This window comes from Solea solea, chromosome 17 (assembly GCF_958295425.1).
Source record: "Solea solea chromosome 17, fSolSol10.1, whole genome shotgun sequence".
Taxonomy (NCBI): Eukaryota; Metazoa; Chordata; class Actinopteri; order Pleuronectiformes; family Soleidae; genus Solea; species Solea solea.
The window spans coordinates 15,526,302-15,544,916 of record NC_081150.1 but is presented as its reverse complement, the minus strand read 5'-3'; the positions used below and the strand labels follow the sequence as shown (position 1 = coordinate 15,544,916).

The 18,615-nt window shown below is 41.5% G+C and overlaps 3 protein-coding genes across 3 annotated transcripts; 2 read left to right on the top strand and 1 right to left on the bottom strand.

Moving 5' to 3' along the window:
- Positions 1-104: 104 nt before the first annotated feature.
- Positions 105-4,836, top strand: riox1 (ribosomal oxygenase 1). The gene is made up of 15 exons (XM_058613492.1): positions 105-247; positions 428-580; positions 864-1,009; positions 1,185-1,284; positions 1,458-1,571; positions 2,378-2,484; positions 2,574-2,681; positions 2,874-2,908; positions 2,996-3,174; positions 3,429-3,533; positions 3,629-3,770; positions 3,864-3,984; positions 4,132-4,231; positions 4,311-4,397; positions 4,545-4,836. The coding sequence occupies exons 1-15, from the start codon at positions 161-163 to the stop codon at positions 4,602-4,604; spliced, it is 1,644 nt and encodes a 547-aa protein (XP_058469475.1). The 5' UTR covers positions 105-160; the 3' UTR covers positions 4,605-4,836.
- LOC131443667 (NADH dehydrogenase [ubiquinone] 1 beta subcomplex subunit 1-like) lies at positions 4,834-6,207 on the bottom strand. Its single transcript, XM_058613494.1, has 3 exons — positions 6,096-6,207; positions 5,377-5,521; positions 4,834-5,046 (listed from the first exon to the last, which is right to left on the bottom strand). Exons 2-3 carry the CDS (start codon positions 5,514-5,516, stop codon positions 5,010-5,012), a joined length of 177 nt encoding a protein of 58 aa, XP_058469477.1. The 5' UTR covers positions 5,517-5,521; positions 6,096-6,207; the 3' UTR covers positions 4,834-5,009.
- A 157-nt stretch (positions 6,208-6,364) lies between these two features.
- cpsf2 (cleavage and polyadenylation specific factor 2) lies at positions 6,365-13,743 on the top strand. Its single transcript, XM_058613486.1, has 15 exons — positions 6,365-6,523; positions 6,860-7,026; positions 7,547-7,706; positions 7,816-7,921; positions 8,015-8,144; positions 8,226-8,341; positions 8,483-8,670; positions 8,954-9,244; positions 9,418-9,518; positions 9,832-10,035; positions 10,139-10,291; positions 10,760-10,982; positions 11,245-11,559; positions 12,006-12,140; positions 13,249-13,743. Exons 2-15 carry the CDS (start codon positions 6,878-6,880, stop codon positions 13,339-13,341), a joined length of 2,364 nt encoding a protein of 787 aa, XP_058469469.1. The 5' UTR covers positions 6,365-6,523; positions 6,860-6,877; the 3' UTR covers positions 13,342-13,743.
- The last annotated feature ends 4,872 nt before the right edge of the window (positions 13,744-18,615 follow it).

Sequence of the window (18,615 nt, the reverse complement as noted above, 5' to 3'; positions counted from 1 at the left end):
CACAGACTGCTAGAGGAAGAAGACTCAGTCCACACTCCAAACCAGATGGTGGCAGTAATGTGCAATATCGTTGTGGCTTTAGACCAACACGAAAACTAAAAAAGGGAGGAGAGAAGAAGAAGAAGCCGCAGTCGCAGTGTGATGACGTACATGAAGGAAAATGGAGAGAACACACATGTCTGCCTTTGCCTTGTATCAAACGATGTCAGTTGATGTGTCTCCTCCTGCTAAGAAGTCTTCACCATCGGTAAATGTCATGACAATAACACGGTTGATAACCCGTTTTACCTTCTGGTTGTGTTGTGGTGTGTGTGTGTGTGTTTCAGGAGCAGAGGGAACTGAACTGTGATTACCAAGTGTGTGTGGATCTCTCTCTCTCTCTCTCTCTCTATATATATATATATATGTATATATATATGGTTTCTAGGTGGCTGTCAAGAAAAAAAAGAAAAAGGAAAATGGAGTCACGATTAAGAAGGTCAGCGCAGTTAAAGCTCAGGTGCAAACTGAGAAGAGGAAAAAGCAGAAGAAGCTCCTGAAGTCTGTAAAAAGAGAGGAGAGCCTGAAGCACAGCACAGAGGTAAGAGTGCATCTGCTGCAAGGACGCAGAGGTAGATAATATCAACTGCTGTTAAAAGTTATGAATTGTTTACTATTTTTAAAGTTTCAATGTCACTGGTTTGTTTCTTCTGAGCCTGAACACACTTGTAGTGTGCAGATCACAGCTGTAGTGTGTAACTTTTCAGTACAAACAATGACAGTTATGGCACTTTTCCACTATACAGTTCTAGCACGACTCAGCTCGGTGCTTTTTTAAGTAGCTGCTCTGGTGAGGTTCCAAGCGATTTGTGTTTCATTGGCAGGAGGTCGAGGAGGAGTGTGTAAATGGAGAGGATGAGGGTCTGGAGGCTTTGCTGACCAGCCTGACGAGAGTCAACAACAGCAGGGAGAGAGCGAGCCGACTCTTCCAGTGGCTCATTAACCCCATTCCTGCCAAAGCCTTTTTCAGGTACTGGAATCCTACAATGGATCATGAACAGACTTGTAAACGTTACATGACTAATCACATTGTAATGCATTTTTCTGTGGATATACTTTTCACTTTCTAATAACAACAGCATGCTCTGCGCCGTCTCATTTTTGCCAGAACACTCACTGAATTATATATATTTTTCCTCCACAAGGGAAACGTGGGAAAAGAAGCCCATTCTTGTTCAACGGCAGAATCCAAGCTACTACAAAGGCTTGTTCTCCACTGCAGAGTTTGATCGCATTTTAAGAGAGGTAAGAATCTGAAATAAATATAGCATTCAACCATGACAAAATCATCTTACGGTGTTTATTTGTTGGCCTAATTTTATTTCTTTTCCCCTTATGCTGTATTATGAATTCTCTTATTTCAATAACTGACAAAATTCCCTCATACTAAACTCCATGCGTGTGCTGTGAAATTGAAGGAGGATGTTCAGTATGGAGTGAACCTGGACATCACAAGCTACATCGATGGCAAGAGGGAGACACACAATCCTCCAGGGCGAGCTCTGCCATTCACTGTGTGGGACTTCTATGAGGTAAAGAGGAAACAAAAATGATGCAGACAATATTGTACTATATGAATGTTGTTATTGCAATTATAGTCCAGATTTTATTACTAAAAACGAGAGCCCTTGCAAAGTGTATTCTCATTTTTAAAATGTCTAGCTGCAATTTCATTCATGCAACTCATATTCATGAAGATAAGATTATTAACTGCTTGGTCAGTTCTACAGAGGCCACCATTTCGGACCAACATGTTTTACAATAGCCTACAATGGACAAATTAAACAAAGTTTGAGTTCTGATAATAACTGGAGACTCGTATGTTCTACACACCTGGTAGGCAACGGGAAAGTGAGGGATGAAACTTTACAACAATACATGGATGCACTTCTCCTTCAAGGAAGATTAACTTAAAAATAGGAAGTTGTTTTGTCCGCCTGTGTCCTGTGCAATAACCATACTTGTTTACCATCTGCACAGTTCTCTCACTGCAGATTAGTAATCCTCCTATATAATAGGGCTGCAATGATTAATTCATTATTTTATAAATTGCCAATGCCAACTATTTTAATGATCAATCATTTGGTTTTAACTATTGAGTTCTCAGATTTTTCAAATGCGAATGTTTTCTGGTTTGTTCGCTCCGTCTAACAAAGAAATGATAAAAAACTGAAAAACATCATCTTTCTGAGGTTTGGGGAATCACAGATCAACATTTTCTGACATGTCATGGATCAAATAAATAACTGATTACTGGATAAAATAATTCACAGATTACTCAACGATGGAAATAATTGTTAGCGGCAGCTCTAATATGTACCGTCTCTTCGTCTTCCAGAGTGGCTGCTCTATTCGAATGCTGAACCCACAGGCTTTCTCTTCCACCGTGTGGAATGTTCTGTCCATCCTTCAGGAGCAGTTTGGCAGCATGGCGGGAGCCAACGTGTAAGTATGTGAGATAAAAAAAAAAAGGACTATCGGGTATGTTGTGAGTTTTTGTTTTTTGGTATTAAATATGTGTTTACCTTCACCAGATATCTGACGCCGCCGGGAACGCAAGGATTTGCTCCACATTATGACGACATTGAGGCGTTTGTGGTTCAGCTGGAAGGGAAGAAACACTGGAGAGTGTACAACCCCAGGTAAGACTCAGTTGCACACTTTTAACACATTTTTAATTTATGCAATATATTTACTGTAGTTTTTATGAAAAAATATCTATATTTAAAGCATTTTACTCTCCATATCCAATGAACAAACATTTCACTATGAATTTAAAATATGATGAACAGATTTTTGAAACCCATTGTGAGTTATTCTATCTTTCCTTTTAGAACAGACGACGAGGTGTTGCCTGTAGTTTCAAGTCGTGAGTAAAAACTATGTATCCATGATTATTAAATCTATGTAGAGAATGTTTCTGCAATCAATGGCTATCTTTACATTTTCTATCCAGCAAACTTTGACGAGGCTGACATCGGGGACCCGATCATGGAAGTGGTGTTAGAAGCTGGAGATCTTCTCTACTTTCCCAGAGGATTCATCCACCAGGGCGACTGTCTGCCAGACGCTCACTCTCTGCACATCACCATCTCCTCTTTCCAGAAGAACAGCTGGGGAGATCTGCTGCAGAAGGTAATTCGCTGTGATTGATCTGATATGATTAACATAAGGTCCGCAGTGGTGCATGGATACAGCAGATGTTCATCATTTCATACATGGAATATGTATTGATTCTTGCATCATTTATTACAGTATATATGTTAGGATAGTGGAATGGCCTTAACCATAAAGCCTGCCACAAGGAAGTACAGACCATCGTTAAAACAAATGAAGCGTACTATTGAGAATTTACCAAACGTCTTAATCAATTTAACTGCTGCTTGTAGGTGGTTCCAGTCGCACTGGAGGTAGCAATGGAGGAGGATGTGGAGTTCAGACAAGGTTTACCTCTGGATTACCTGACATACATGGGAGTACAGAATTCTGACAAGGTAGTGAATCAGTTGTATACACACAATTTGCTGATTCCATCCAGTCACAATTTCCTCCATTTTGTCATTTACCAACTCGAGTTCTCCTTGTGTAGGATGACCCACGCAGGGTGAAATTCTTTTCCCGAATTGGGAACTTGATGAAGAAGCTCAGCAATTATGCTCCGGTTGATGCAGCTGTGGATCAGAAAGCCAAAGACTTCCTCCACGACTGCCTGCCCCCTGCGCTGACGCCAGGTATGTCTGTGTTTAGATCAGAAGCTCACCAAGATATTTCAACTTGTAAATAAAATGACTACAATCTAGCTTATTCAACTGCATCTCCAACAGAGGAACTGGCTAGCAGTGTCCAAGGGGCACCTATCAAGTGGGAATGTGGGCAGGTTATGGATGCGGGTGCACAAATCAATAGCCAGACCCGAGTCAGAGTCCTACGTGCTGGATGTGCCAGGTAATAGAACTTCTCAACCAATATAAACACACATACATTGCAGAAATTTTGGAATGGACTAAACATATCAAAAAACACCTGCTTCAATGGTTTATTATTAAAGCAGAAATGTGTATGCATTTGCTTATAATCATTCTCTTTTGCCAGGTTATGCAGTGATGGAGAGGCTGTTCACCTTCACTACACCACAGACAACTCCAGAGTTTACCACAAAGAGGAGCCCAAGAGTTTTGAAATTAAATCAGAGGTAGAGGTTGGAAGATGGGTGCAAATCTTATACCTTATATGTAGTGTTCTAATAACTGTTTTTTTCCCTTTTCTTTCAGCACACAGATGCCGTCGAGTTTCTGATCCATTCTTATCCCAATTTTGTGACGGTAGAAAGCTTCCCATGTGAGGCTAAAGAGGAAAAGGTTTGTTTTTAACTCTTTTCTGATTGAGCTTTTTAGGTTTACATTTTAACATTATGGGAAATGGCATGTTCTTCACATTTCGCTTAGGTCTTGTTAAACTGCTTTTTTTGCTATTAATTTTAAATGACTGTTTTTCTTTTTGTCTAGGTTGAATTGGCTGAGCTGCTATTTGAGAGAGGGATTATTCACATGGAAGAACCTCTGTAATGGCCCCAGATTCTTCAGTCTTGCTGACTGCGTGAGCAGATACAAACTGCCTTTGTACAATACATTCGATTAAAAGTACTTCCTGTCTCAAATATCTTCTTCACCTGTAGTAGAGGGGGAGTCATGCTAAACAAGCCATTCATGAATTTGTCTTGTGTTCTGTATCTACTAAACCTTTTCTTAAAATTGAAAACAAAACAGATGTGTGTAATTAAATGGATGTACCAAATGAGTTTGAGAAAGGGCATGTTTATTACTGGTTGATACAACTCAAAAGATTGCAGACAACTGGTTGATACAACTCAAAAGCAGAGGTACAGGATTCTCATTAAATAATCTGATTTGAGGTCCATCCATCAGTCATTCACACCACAGATTACAGGACACATTCCAGGCAGGAGTGGTCTACTTCCAGGTCACTTCCTCACCAGGCTTCAGCTCCCTGTGGAGAAGAGAAATGGGAAAATTAATAACAATGTGCATAGATCTCTGCTGGCATTTTTTTAATTCAAACAAACGAGGACAGCTATTTAAATCAATAACCACTATGGGCTACACACAGTGAATTTGTGAAATGGCTTCATTAATTTCATGACAATGTAAAATATTTGGGCTTTCTAGAATCATGTAACTGCAAAACTGGGGTCACTGTTGCAAGTACAAACTGGGATAAATTGGTATACATTACCATAAAAATTGATTATTGGGATTAATCCTTAATATACTGTCCTTGTTTCCTTTTGCGTGTACGTAAACAATTACTTTTTCTTACCTGCCGTACAAAGCACTTCTGTTTCTGAAAGCTGTCAACTTCTGGTCCTGATGTTTGTCCAGGTACCACCCAATCACAAAGCCCATGGGCACAAATATGTTCACCCAGTGCTCACGTGCAATTGCAATAAAGTTGACCATGGTTCCTACAGAAATGATCAAAAGACAAAACGCAATAGCAATTAATTTAGTGGACTTTACTCTGGCCAAATTCACTCTTGCTCACATTAGTACTTGTGCAAAGAAATTAAAGCTGTTCCTTGTTATGGATGCATGACAGTCTTAGGCGAGGATATAACATCAAACACATTATAATATGTTTATTTTGTTTTTATTTGTTTTTGTTTTTTTATCACTGTCTAACCTTTTAGCAACGTCTTTAATTGATATCAATATCTACATCACACCACACTGCCGCTGCAAAAGTCACTGTAAATTTGCATCGAATACTTTGAATAAGCAATCTAAAGATCTAAGAAGACTTTAGCATCAAACCCTACAAGATTTACTGACAGAATATTGCAAATATATCGGGCTATACTAAAACACATGCTAATAGCAACACAGCTAATCGCTAAGTGTCAGCGACAAATACCAGGTTTAATTGTTATAAGGTTTTTCATTTACAGTAGTCAATTTACTGTTGGTATTTTCAACATGTTGAATTATACATTCTCAAATAAAAGAAAGATACAACGTTGTCGTATTTAAAATATTTACCTTTCAAAAACACCAACCAGCGGCCTTTAGCTCTTCCCTCAACAGACAGAGGACATTGGACTATACCAACTGTGCAGTGGCATCCTGGTTCTCTTAAAGTGAGATGACAACAATAAATGTTATTATACAGTGGTTCTTTTTCTTTATTGTGTCAGAAAGGTGTGTATTCACAACAACAGTACAGAAGTACTGAACTATAATTTTGATAAAAAGAAAAATGTGAATGTGCTGTGACAAAAACGATTTTTAGTTGCACCTCTACATTTGGTACGCCCCTTTGCCCTTTGACTCAGCGGCAAACATGTCTGCTAGTCAAGTGTGTTTTCTGAAACGGTAGCCAAAATGTCATAAAGTTTAGATTACTTAGACATTAGTTTACTATATTTCTATTTCAACAAGTGGGAATTGATCCTGTCTCACATTTGACAGTGAGTTGATTGTTTTATTCATGTTACTTATAGCCACACGCTGCAATGTAGCTAGCATGCTAAATAGGTACCGTTGTTTATTGTGCGCGTTAGGTGCAACTTCCAGTCAAATTATTAGTTTACTTGCTAGTCTACTCTAATCCAATCTTCCACGAAGAGTTTACATTTACCTATTCGATCGTTCAGTTTTACCTAACTTCAGGAACATGCTTGTTGAACATGTTTTTCTCGGTAGATCTAAATGAATGGAGCGGGAGAGATTTTATGCCCATTCACTAAGACCCAGTTAGGGTGATTTACGTTACAGTTTTAACATTATTTCAACTGTACTTTCAGCGCCACAACTGAAAAAAAATGACGTCCATTATCAAGCTGACAGCCGTGTCAGGGGTCCAGGAGGAGTCGGCTCTCTGTTACCTCTTGCAGGTGGATGAATTCCGCTTCCTCTTGGATTGTGGCTGGGATGAGAACTTCTCTATGGACATTATTGACGCCATGAAACGGTGACTATAGAACCATATCTGTCTTTCAAATCTTGTTTCTTGGTCCTTATTTGCACTCACACACTATACACTCAAAACAACCTCTCCTCGATCCACCAGTTTGTTGGTATCACATTTATTCACACATCAGCCACTTTATTAGGTACAGAGTATCAGGAGTAACACCCAGTGTGGTCTTCTGCTGTAGTCCATCTGCTTTGTGTGTTCATATATACTCTTCTGCTTGGTTGGTTGTGACTTTAAGTGATTTTGTTTTTTTAATTGCTGTTGTGATTTACTGTTGCCGCCTGGAACAAGTCTGGCTATTCTCTTGTCATCTTTGGCATCATGAAGACATTTTCACACCAAAAACTGACATTCACTAGATATTTTCCTTTGTATTTTCCTATATATACCCAGAGGTTTAGATTTTTGTGTTAAACTGGTGTACTTTGTACCTTAAAATGGCCATAGGGTGTAAACATATTGAGGAACTGAGTGAAGTAAATTCTAATTAATAAATGCAACTTTTCCTCCTCAGATATGTTCATCAGGTCGATGCAGTGCTCCTCTCTCACCCTGATCCCTTACACCTGGGAGCCCTGCCATATGCTGTGGGCAAATTGGGCCTAAACTGTACAATCTACGCCACAATTCCTGTGTATAAGATGGGTCAGATGTTCATGTATGACCTATATCAGGTAAAAAAAAAAAGGAGTGGAAAATGCCAGACATGAAAAGTAATTTTTAAAGAACATAGTATTGCATGGTCGCAACTGCTTCCTTCATCATTTTATTCTTTCCATTCAGTCTCGAAACAACAGTGAGGATTTCACTCTATTCACTCTCGATGATGTGGACAGTGCTTTTGATAAAATCCAGCAGCTTAAATACTCTCAGATAGTCAACCTGAAAGGTGAGTTACGTGCACATCCTTATAGGCCTGAAGTCATCCGGTGTTATGTGACGCATCTACCACAGTGTTTTATGTCTTTACTTTTACTCAAAGGCAAAGGACACGGTCTTTCCATCACACCCCTTCCAGCTGGTCACATGATCGGAGGCACCATTTGGAAAATTGTGAAGGACGGAGAGGAGGAGATTGTTTACGCTGTGGACTTTAACCACAAAAGAGAAATGTAAGCATAAATAAAACTTGAAAAATGTACCCATTTTCTGTTTCAGGCTGTTTTGTTAATGTCAGTTTTTTACTTTTGTAGCCACCTGAATGGGTGTTCACTGGAGAGCATCAGCCGCCCTTCTTTACTTATCACTGACTCCTTCAATGCCACATATGTGCAGCCACGGCGTAAGCAAAGAGACGAGCTGCTCCTTAGTAAGTAACACATAATCGTAATAGTGGTAATGTAGTTTCCATTACTATGCCTTTAATAACAGGATACAATTCAGAATTGATTATTGAAACTGATATTTTTCTTTTTGGTTGTAACTTGAAAACATTGTGTCTTTCTCAAAGCAAATGTGATGGAGACCCTTCGTGGAGATGGAAATGTCCTCCTTGCTGTTGACACAGCTGGGCGTGTTTTGGAGCTGGCGCAGCTTCTGGATCAGATTTGGAGGACAAAGGATGCGGGGCTGGGCGCTTACCCTCTAGCTCTACTGAACAATGTCAGCTACAACGTGGTGGAGTTCTCCAAGTCCCAGGTATTTTTTTCACCCAATCTCATTCGATTGATTGGTCCTTAAAATGTCAGAAAATCTTGACCAATTTTGATGTTCCCAAATTACTTATTTTGTCCACATACCCAAATTGTACAGATTTAATGATTTCTTTATCATATGTTGCAAATAAAATGGAAAATATTCACATTTAATAAGTTTGTTTTACTGATTTAAAACACCTTCTCAGATATGTTTATTGATTATCAACCAGCTAATCATTAATTTTTAGCAGCCAACCAATGTATTTTCTACCATTTGTGTGTAGGTGGAGTGGATGAGCGACAAGCTCATGAGGTGTTTTGAGGACAAAAGAAACAACCCCTTCCAGTTCAGACACTTGACCCTGTGTCACAGTCTGGCAGACCTGGCCCGGGTGCCCAGCCCTAAGGTGGTGCTCTGCAGCCAGCCAGACCTGGAGTCTGGCTTCTCTCGGGAACTCTTCCTCCAGTGGTGCCAAGACGCCAAAAACTCCATCATCCTCACCTACCGTACAACTCCGGGCACCCTGGCCCGTTACCTCATCGACAACCCCGGAGAGAAGATGCTGGATCTGGAGGTGAGAGCAGCTGTCTAATTTACTCACACAGACAATCCGAGATGTATCCCATCATTCAGCATTTGCCCCACAGGAGGCTGCTGACTGTCACATTCAGACTCAGCTAAATAAACAGCAAAATGTGTCACTATAATTTGCACCACAGCCATTTGCCAATTGTCTCGTTTTGACAGGTGAGGAAACGAGTGAAGCTTGAAGGCAAGGAGCTGGAGGAGTACCTCGAGAAGGACAAAATCAAGAAAGAAGCTGCTAAAAAACTAGAACAAGCAAAAGAGTAAGAGATACTTCTTCCTTTTTAAGAGTTCTAGGTTTTTCTTTCTGCTTGTTGGTGTTGCAAAACATTTAATTTCTGCAATTTGACAGTCTGATGATGACTCTAACTGTGAATTATATAAAAAAGCTATTAGCAATGCTAATGAGGGTCTACATCTATATCCAGAAACAGGCTGTTTAAATCTGCAAAATGGGAAATGAGTCATGACATGGTTAAGACAATATTTACACTCAACTGAGCAAAACCCTGTCATCTGCATTTGAAAAAAAACGTGTTATGTACTCCGTCGATGTTAAATTTGATGCTATTTCAGAGTGGATGTGGACTCCAGTGATGAGAGTGACATGGACGATGATCTGGAGCAGCCAGCTGTGGTAAAAAACAAACATCACGACTTGATGATGAAGAGCGAAGGCAGCCGCAAAGGCAGTTTCTTCAAACAAGCGAAAAAGTCGTATCCTATGTTCCCCACACACGAGGAAAGAATCAAATGGGACGAGTATGGAGAAATCATCAGGTACTGCGCCACTGATACACTTACACCTTAGAGACTCCAAACCCAACCAGTTCTCCTGCTGTTAAAATGTCATGACTGTTGTGATTCTTTTTTTTTTTTAAAGGCTAGACGAGTTTCTAGTTCCCGACCTGCAAGCCACAGAAGAGGAGAAAAGCAAACTGGAGTCCGGGTTGACGAACGGAGATAAACCCATGGACCAGGATCTCTCTGTTGTTCCCACCAAATGCATCTCCAGTATAGAAAACCTTGAAATTAGGTCGGTGATCATTTAAAGTGCCTCTCTGCATGGAGTTTGCATGTTTTCCCTGTGAGGGTGTAGGTGTTCTCTGGGTTCCTCGGCTTCCTCTCACAGTCCAAAAACATGCAGATTTAGGGATTAGGCAAATTGGACACTCTAAATTGACTGTTTGTGTGAGTGTGAGTGGATGGTTGTTTTTCTCTATTTGTCCCTGTGTTGGACTGGCGACGTGTCCATGGTGTACCCTGTCTTTCACCCTATGTCAGCTGAGATTGGCACCAGCACCCCGCGACTCTCATGTGGAGGATAAATTGTTAGAAGATGAATGAAAGAATGGTTTTATGACTACGACTGTGTAGACTTCAGATGATGTATAATTTGTTCGCCCTCATAAACGTGTCCTACTTGTTCATTAAGAAATCCCCCCTGTGCTTTTCTTTAGACAAATCATCTGTATGAAAATCTTTTGTCTTCATAACTTCACAGGGCCAGGATAACGTATATAGACTACGAAGGTCGCTCTGATGGCGACTCCATTAAGAAGATTATTAACCAGATGAAGCCCCGACAGCTCGTGATCGTGCACGGACCGCCAGAAGCCAGTCTGGACTTGGCCGAGTCGTGCAAGGCCTTCAGCAAGGACATCAAAGTCTACACACCCAAGCTTCAGGAGACTATAGATGCCACCAGTGAGACACACATCTACCAGGTAAGCCTCAGTGAAGCCCCGCCACACCTCCTGCTGTCAGGTTACCCTTTTAATATGGTTTGCATGCAGAAATCTTTTTTGCTGTGAAGCGGTAATGTGTGATGGAGCTTTTTGTTGGCTCATCTTGTACATTTTCCTTGGCAGTCGAGCTAAAACGACTGCAAGGTTGATTTATCTAGCTTATTACTGAGGCAGAGGATAAAAGCAACCATCTGTGACAGGCCGGTGTCTTCATTCCCTCCTCTTTCTTTTTCGATTAAAGGTGCGCTTGAAAGACTCCTTGGTGAGCTCGCTGCAGTTCTGCAAAGCCAAAGACACGGAGCTGGCTTGGATCGACGGCGTGTTGGACATGCGCGTGGTGAAGGTGGACACGGGCGTCATGCTGGAGGAGGGCGTCAAAGACGAGGCGGAGGAGGGCGAGCTGGCCATGGACGTCACGCCAGATCCCGCCATCGATCAGAACGCCACAGTGGTGGCGGCGCAGCGTGCCATGAAGAGCCTGTTTGGTGAGGACGAGAAGGAGGTGTCGGAGGAGAGCGACGTTATTCCCACACTAGAGCCACTTCCTTCACATGAGGTGAGTGAACACAATAGAGCTGCAACTAGCGATCATTTTCATCATTGGTTAGCCTGTTGATTATCTTCACGATTAACCGCGTAATCGTTTGGTCCATAAAATGTCAGAAACCTTTAAAAAAAATGCTGATCAGTGTTCGTCAAACCTGGAAATGATGATGTTCTCGAATGCCTTGTTTTGTCCACAAACCAAAATGATTCACTTTTAATGATTTCTTTGTTTTATGGAGCAAAGAAATGAAGAAAATATTTACATTTAAGAAGCTAAAACAATCTGAAATCTTGTTTTAATCATGAAAAAAAGCTTCAAACCAATGAATCGATTATCAAAATAGTTGACGATTACAAAATCACAACTCCTCGACACAAAATTGTGTAACATTCGATCAAATGTGTATTTGTAGTTCAAGAGTCTGACTCTGGCTCACTCGTCTGCTTTCCCTCTAGATGGCGGGACATCAGTCGGTGTTCATCAACGAGCCTCGCCTGTCTGACTTCAAGCAGGTCCTGCTGCGAGAGGGTATCCAGGCTGAGTTTGTGGGAGGAGTGCTGGTCTGCAACAACATGGTGGCCGTCCGCAGGGTGAGTGTCCTTCCCCTTGGCCCACTTAATGCGCTACCTATCAGCTGCCCACAGCGTTAGTCACCGCTGACCCTCAACAGGGAGAGCGGAGAGCACAGGAAATGCTTGGCACGGGAGCAACTGTGCTAAAACTGTTCAATTAAAACGCGCAGCTTTTCATTTGTATTTAGATGTAGACGTATGTTAGATGTATGTTCAGTTTTAATTATTTCTTAAAATAGCAAAGAAACCGGAACATTTTTAAATAAAAAAAACCTGTTGCAGCCGTAATTTATTGTATTTGATTTGACTGTGAGACATCAGATGGTGGTACTGCACTGCTGAAGACTGTCCCCATAAGAAATTCCAATACTGTTAATGTAATATTAATATTCAGCAGTACAAGACATTCACTGATGATGGTTATGCGTCCGGAGCGTTTTAGAGCAGCATTGTTGATTTACACGGCAAAGGAAGTGGAGCAGCTCAGTTAGACTTGAGAAAAACACAAGCAGAAGCTGCAGGCTGTGTATAATATATGGAAATATGTCTTTGTCTTGTGTGTTTTTAAGATGTTTTATGAGTAAACCTCACTTTTGTTAAAGACAAAAAAAAAACCTCACAAAACATCAAAAACCACATATGTGTTTAACTATAATTAGTTTCCATTTTGACTTAAATGCAATTAAGTAGAATATGGGCACTTAAGACGAAATGGAACATTAAACACAGAGTGACACGGGGAAGTGCCATCCCACAAACGCACACACACAACTGGATCAGCAGTTGTGTGACTAATCTAATGACTAAGGTAAATGGAAAAGTAGGACTGAGCCAGGATACTAACAACAAAATGCATAATTGACAAGAACTAAAAATAGATGTAAGTCACAGCAATGAGAATAGAGTTCATTAAAGCAGAGTGCGTGTGTTAATTTGTGTGTGTGTGCTGTTTTAAACACGATATCTTGATGGATTTGGATTAAGTTAGCAGCTCTAATCCAAGTCTATTAGAAGGAATAGAACATAATGTGCCATAAAAGGGCTTTTAAACCACGGTTTACAAAGTGTGAAAGAATGTTCTGCAAGGACTTAACATGACCCACGTGTCTTTGTGCTCTTTGTCCAGACGGAGGCCGGACGCATCGGTCTGGAAGGCTGCCTGTGTGACGACTACTATAAGATCAGGGAGCTGCTGTATCAGCAGTACGCCGTGGTATAGCAGCAGCAGCAGCAGCAGCAGCAGCAGCAGCAGCAGCAGAGCATTACATGGCAAAACAGAGACAATCCTTAATGAGAACTTTACCCAGAGGACAAGAGTGTGCTACACTCGGGCAGCTTCTGCTCACATGGGCAGCCCCAGCTGTTTTACTGCAAACATTTTTGTACATTTTCCTATTTTTTGGGTTTTTTTATATATATATTTTCGTTTTTCTAGACAACGGTGTTGTTTTCTGTGGTTAATTTACCTGATACAGACAGAGAGGGGTGATGAGCTACGTGAACAGACTGAATCTCACTCACTTAAGTCTGTACAATAACATCCTAACGCACTGGATGGAAGAAAAGATTCCTTCCTTGTAATGTCATTAAAACAGTAATGTTTTTTTCTTCTTTTTCCAAATATGTGTCACTGTGGAAGTTTTGTTTCATGCTGCGGTGTTGAAGTGAAACTCATCCCGTCGTCCTCCTGAAAACATTGCGTGCGTTGATGCCGTCGCGGTCTGCGTATTCAAAGTCGAGCTCCTTATGTACTAATGAGTAGAAAGGTAGGTCAACATTTTTTTTTGCTGTACAACATGTGCACAAAATTTAAGGCATTTTAGAACAAAGTTATCCCAAATATAGTGTAATTTATGGCAGAGCTGCTGTATTGAATTCCATTAGGTTGTACGCTGGGACCTGTGTGTACAGCCAAGAAACTATCGAACGCCATAAAGTTTTGTTTTGTTCTGTTTGCATATTCTTTGATCCTATATTTTCCTGATTTTATCGTAATCTGTGGTTACATTTTTATTCAGGCGGAGTTTCTTTGCGTTTCCCAGGAAAGACAACATTCGATGCCCTTTACTCCTGGATGAATTATTTGCAGCAGAGGTAGAGGGGCGGGGTGGCGCTGAGTGTAGGTCAAGCTTAATGCAGGATTCCTGTCCGACATGATTAGTCATTTTCTTTTAAATTGACAAAGCTTGTCCGGAGCCTCAGGGGACATCTCCTCACATACATTAAAATGAATTATGTCTGGACAAAAAAACAAAAAATACAACCTTCAGATTTGTCCTCTGGGTTTCAAGGGGATCCCTTAGCAAACTCAATAACAAACAACACAAAATGGGATTGACATAAAACATATTGGAAAACTAAAAAGAAAGGGAAATTAAATCATTCCACTACACAAAAAAGCTTCTTACTGTCAAGAGAGCAGTCATGACTCCAGTTTATTATGTGTAAAAATTGGGTGGGGGGGGGGGGAGTCTAATTTAAATGCATTCCAACAACTTTAACCTTGATATTGAAAGAACGTAAGTCTTAGTCTGTTATGTTTTACATGTTTTCTTTATTAAACACACTAACCAGGTCAACTAATAACTGAGCCAACAGCAGATGGAGACATTTCTCAGCTCCATCTAAGCAGCAGCAGCAGCAGCAGAAGAATAAACCATATCAAATCTGCTCATGCAGCAGCACCATCTGTAATACAGGAGCAAGATGACTCCGTCCCTGGAGTCATCACTGGGATTGAGTGTAGTTCAGGCTGCTGTAGTTGAGCTGGGATTACCACCGTACTTCTTTATGTTTTTTAGGTAACTGTTTCTCACAGAATAAAAGTGTAAAAACCTCCCTGGCATTTTATGGCATAGTAAAAAAAAAAAGAAAATATAAACGGTTCAGCAGTTTATTATCTTTTTCACGCACACATGGATACAGACTCACGTCTCCTCACTCCTCACTGGGGGGGGGGGGGTAAAGGGTCAGTGTTGCAGGTGTTGAGGATGGAAGGGGGAGACGGGGAGTGTCACCGTGCGAGTGATGTGACCGCAGCAGGGTCGGCGGGAACACTGACGCGGTTGATTACGTTTCCAGTGTTGTGTGAATCCCCGTGGTAGATCCTTAACACGGGCAGCTGTGGAATGAACCAAAACAAACCGCCTTCGCCCCCCCCCACACTCAGTCCTCCAACCTCACGTGGCCACGGTGTGACGCCCGCAGGCAACGACACGCTCGGTGATGGAGTCTGCCCCACACACACACACACACACACACACACATGCAATCTCTTGAACAGTGCTCATTTTCACTGTCCTACTTGCTTGCGTGTGTATGTGTGTTCATGTCTGTAGTCGCCTGTGAGGACCATTTTTGATTCAAACCTATCTTTATGAGGAGATTTTCACTGGTCCTCACAACTTTAATGGGCTTAGAGTTCGGTTTACGTCCGGGTTGGGATAAGGCAGCTGTGATATTTGAAGATGACGTGTGTAACTTTTGAATTTAAGCAAAGAGGTGGATTGGACTGCAAAAAGATCAATGTGGACATTCAGTCGGACTTAACAGTGGTATTTTAATCACGATCACCTCTTGAAAATGTGAGTTCTGCCAAAAGCAATCAAACACTCCCCAGTTTCAACAGTTTCCTGGATGCAGTCTGGACAAGTAACGGTACGTTTAAAGACGGATATAAGACGCGTAACTTGTAGATGTACAATATTAGAGGACACCATTCTCTCTCTCTTTCTCAGTATCAGTTTTGGTGCGAGTGGGTGGGGGCCAGAGATGGAACAGTAGGTTAAAGAGACTTCACTGTTTTGGTAATTCCTTAGAAGTCCACAGGGGGGGCAATAAAGCTTCCACACTGCAGCTTTAAGGTTAGGATCAGATTATGTGAGTGTCTTTACTTGTGCCACGTGTTTCCATCCTGGTACAGTAGGGCTGGGCGATATGGACCAAAACTCATATCGCGATATATTTTTGTTCGAATGGATATGCGATATTATAACGATATTTTGAACAAATCGGGTTAGCTCGCTAGCTCACCGGTTGGCCGCTCAGCTGACAGCTGAGAGCTGAAACCCGGCGTCCGGAGTGCACAACAGAAACCCGGAGACAGGAGACCAGAAACCCGGAGACCAGAGCCTCGGTGTCTGACACGGTAAACAACGAGCCGCTGATGTGTTTTAAGTCCACTTTGAGCCGAAATCTGCGGCTAATGCTAAAGCTGAGCGGGTTATAGCTGGTGCGCTAAAAACTAGCGACAACAAACGGGCAACCTTTATTTTATATTAACGAGTAACGAAGATGGCTAAGAAAAATGTATCAGAGTAAAAGTGCAAATTTTATTTAGGAAAATAACAGCGCCATTATTCTTTTTCTTATTCACAAACTGCTCACACTCCACCTGCACCGTGTCCGCCATATTTTCGTTCAAATGTCTGTTGTGATGCGTAGCGTGGGTGGGCGAACACTACGTAGTACGTACATGTAAGGGGCGTGATTGAGCAGCTGAACTGGGCTTGTAGGCTCAGAGAGAAGCTTTATTGAATAGCGTTCGCAAGGCAACATATAAATAATATATAATATGGCGATATTGTCTCAACTACATATCTCTTTCAAAAATATACTGGAATAACTCTTACTGCTGATATATCGCCCAGCCCTATGGTACAGTGAAGTCCTGGGTCAGGCTTGCGTTTCCACTGAGAACAGAACCGTTACTTGCTAGGCGGCGTTTGGGCTGTGAACGACAACATCGAACGCGGTGTAGCAGGTGAAAACGCAATGGAGGACATCTGGCAGCTCTTTTTCTCTTGCTCGGATTGTGGCTGTTTGTCTCAGCAAGACGTCAAACTTTGTGTGAGAATATACTGCGGGCTTTGAAGAAACACCGGCCGCAATGGAGTGACTTTTTTGCCGCCCATTCAGCTAACTGTCGTGGTTGGAGCCAGGCGGCACGTACCATTTTACGCATACCAATAACGTAGCGCGCCAAAAATGGAACCGTTGGGGCCGGTTATTTTAGTACTATTCCTAATGGAGACACAAAAAAATATGTACCGTACCGTTAAGCGCGGCTTAAGACAGCAATACGTGTGTGTGTGTGTGGCTGGCCCTGTTTTTATACAGTTGCATAACATACAGTCTTGCACTTTAGAAACATTAAAATTTAAATGCTCCTTTCTTTTAATCCATGGCTCTCTCTCTCACACACACAAACACACATACACACACAGAGAGAGACACAGCCTTAATGTTCAGAAACACACCAGTGTTGACAGACTGAAGCTGAGTGAGTGACAGAGAACTTGAGTGGAGATGAAGTGCGAGAGAGAGAGAGAGAGAGGGGGAGAGGAGGTGCCACCGAGAGCATGGCAGCCTTGCCCAGTCAGTCACCGCTTTTCATTTTAAAAATTGACCGGCAACGCCACAAATGTCCATCAGCTAATCCTCTTAGCTTTTATAATGCTGACTCTGTCACAGAAGCCCCTGTTTTAATGTAACAAGGAGATAAGCTGAGAGTGCGGGGCAGAGTCGCCCTGGGGCACAAAGGCCACTCTGCCCCCTGGAGGCCAAAGAGAGATCTGCTCTGCGCTCAACAAGTGCCCTCTGTCAGACCACATCAACTCACGAATCCATAATCTGGTTTCACTGTGATCGGGTTTCACTGTGATCGGCACTTTCCTGCCTTGGTCGCGTACACTTGTTCGTTCGTTCGTTCGTTCATTCATTCATATATTCATTTGTGGGGATTGGAGGATGAATGAAGTTAATCCCTTTTGAATTCCCGGTCCCCTCACTAAGCAGACCACTTAATGTCAATGACATCAGTGTAATAATGTGAAAAGCGGACGAGATTTCTATGAAACCTCGCAGCATTCAAACGGCACAAGGCACAAAACAATCCCATTATATTCAGATCTAAAAATGGGACTTGATTTTGTCACTGTGCCCAAATGGACATCACGCTGAAATGTCTTGGTTTATGACACTTGTTTTACAAGTGTAATGATCCTGTGGCATAATAACAACTGCGAGATATACTGTCGTCATGCCTCCATATTTTTACCTTTAAAATGATCTTATCTTCGATGAAAATGTAAAATAATTCTGATTTTGCAACATGTCCACAAAGAAATGACAAGAATTGTGATTCAGAAAACGAATTAAAAAAGCATAAAGGACTAGTTTGATGTTTTTGGAATTCATTTTCGCCATCATGTTCCTGGCTCTTATTTGCAAGTCTAAGATCTCACATATTTATTTATGACAGCTGGCTACTGTAGCCAGCTGTCACATTTCTCCAACGGATGTAGAAAACTTCACAACAAGCCATTAGTGGAGAAGGCTGCTACGGCTAAATAAATCAGACGCTGATACATTTTAATTAAGCTGATTTTTAAGGAAACCGTGTTTGCATTCGGTTTCAGTTGTTAAGTTGCTGAAAAACCCACAACGGCGATCAATCTGGACTACTTATGATGTGATTACAGTCGCAATAATA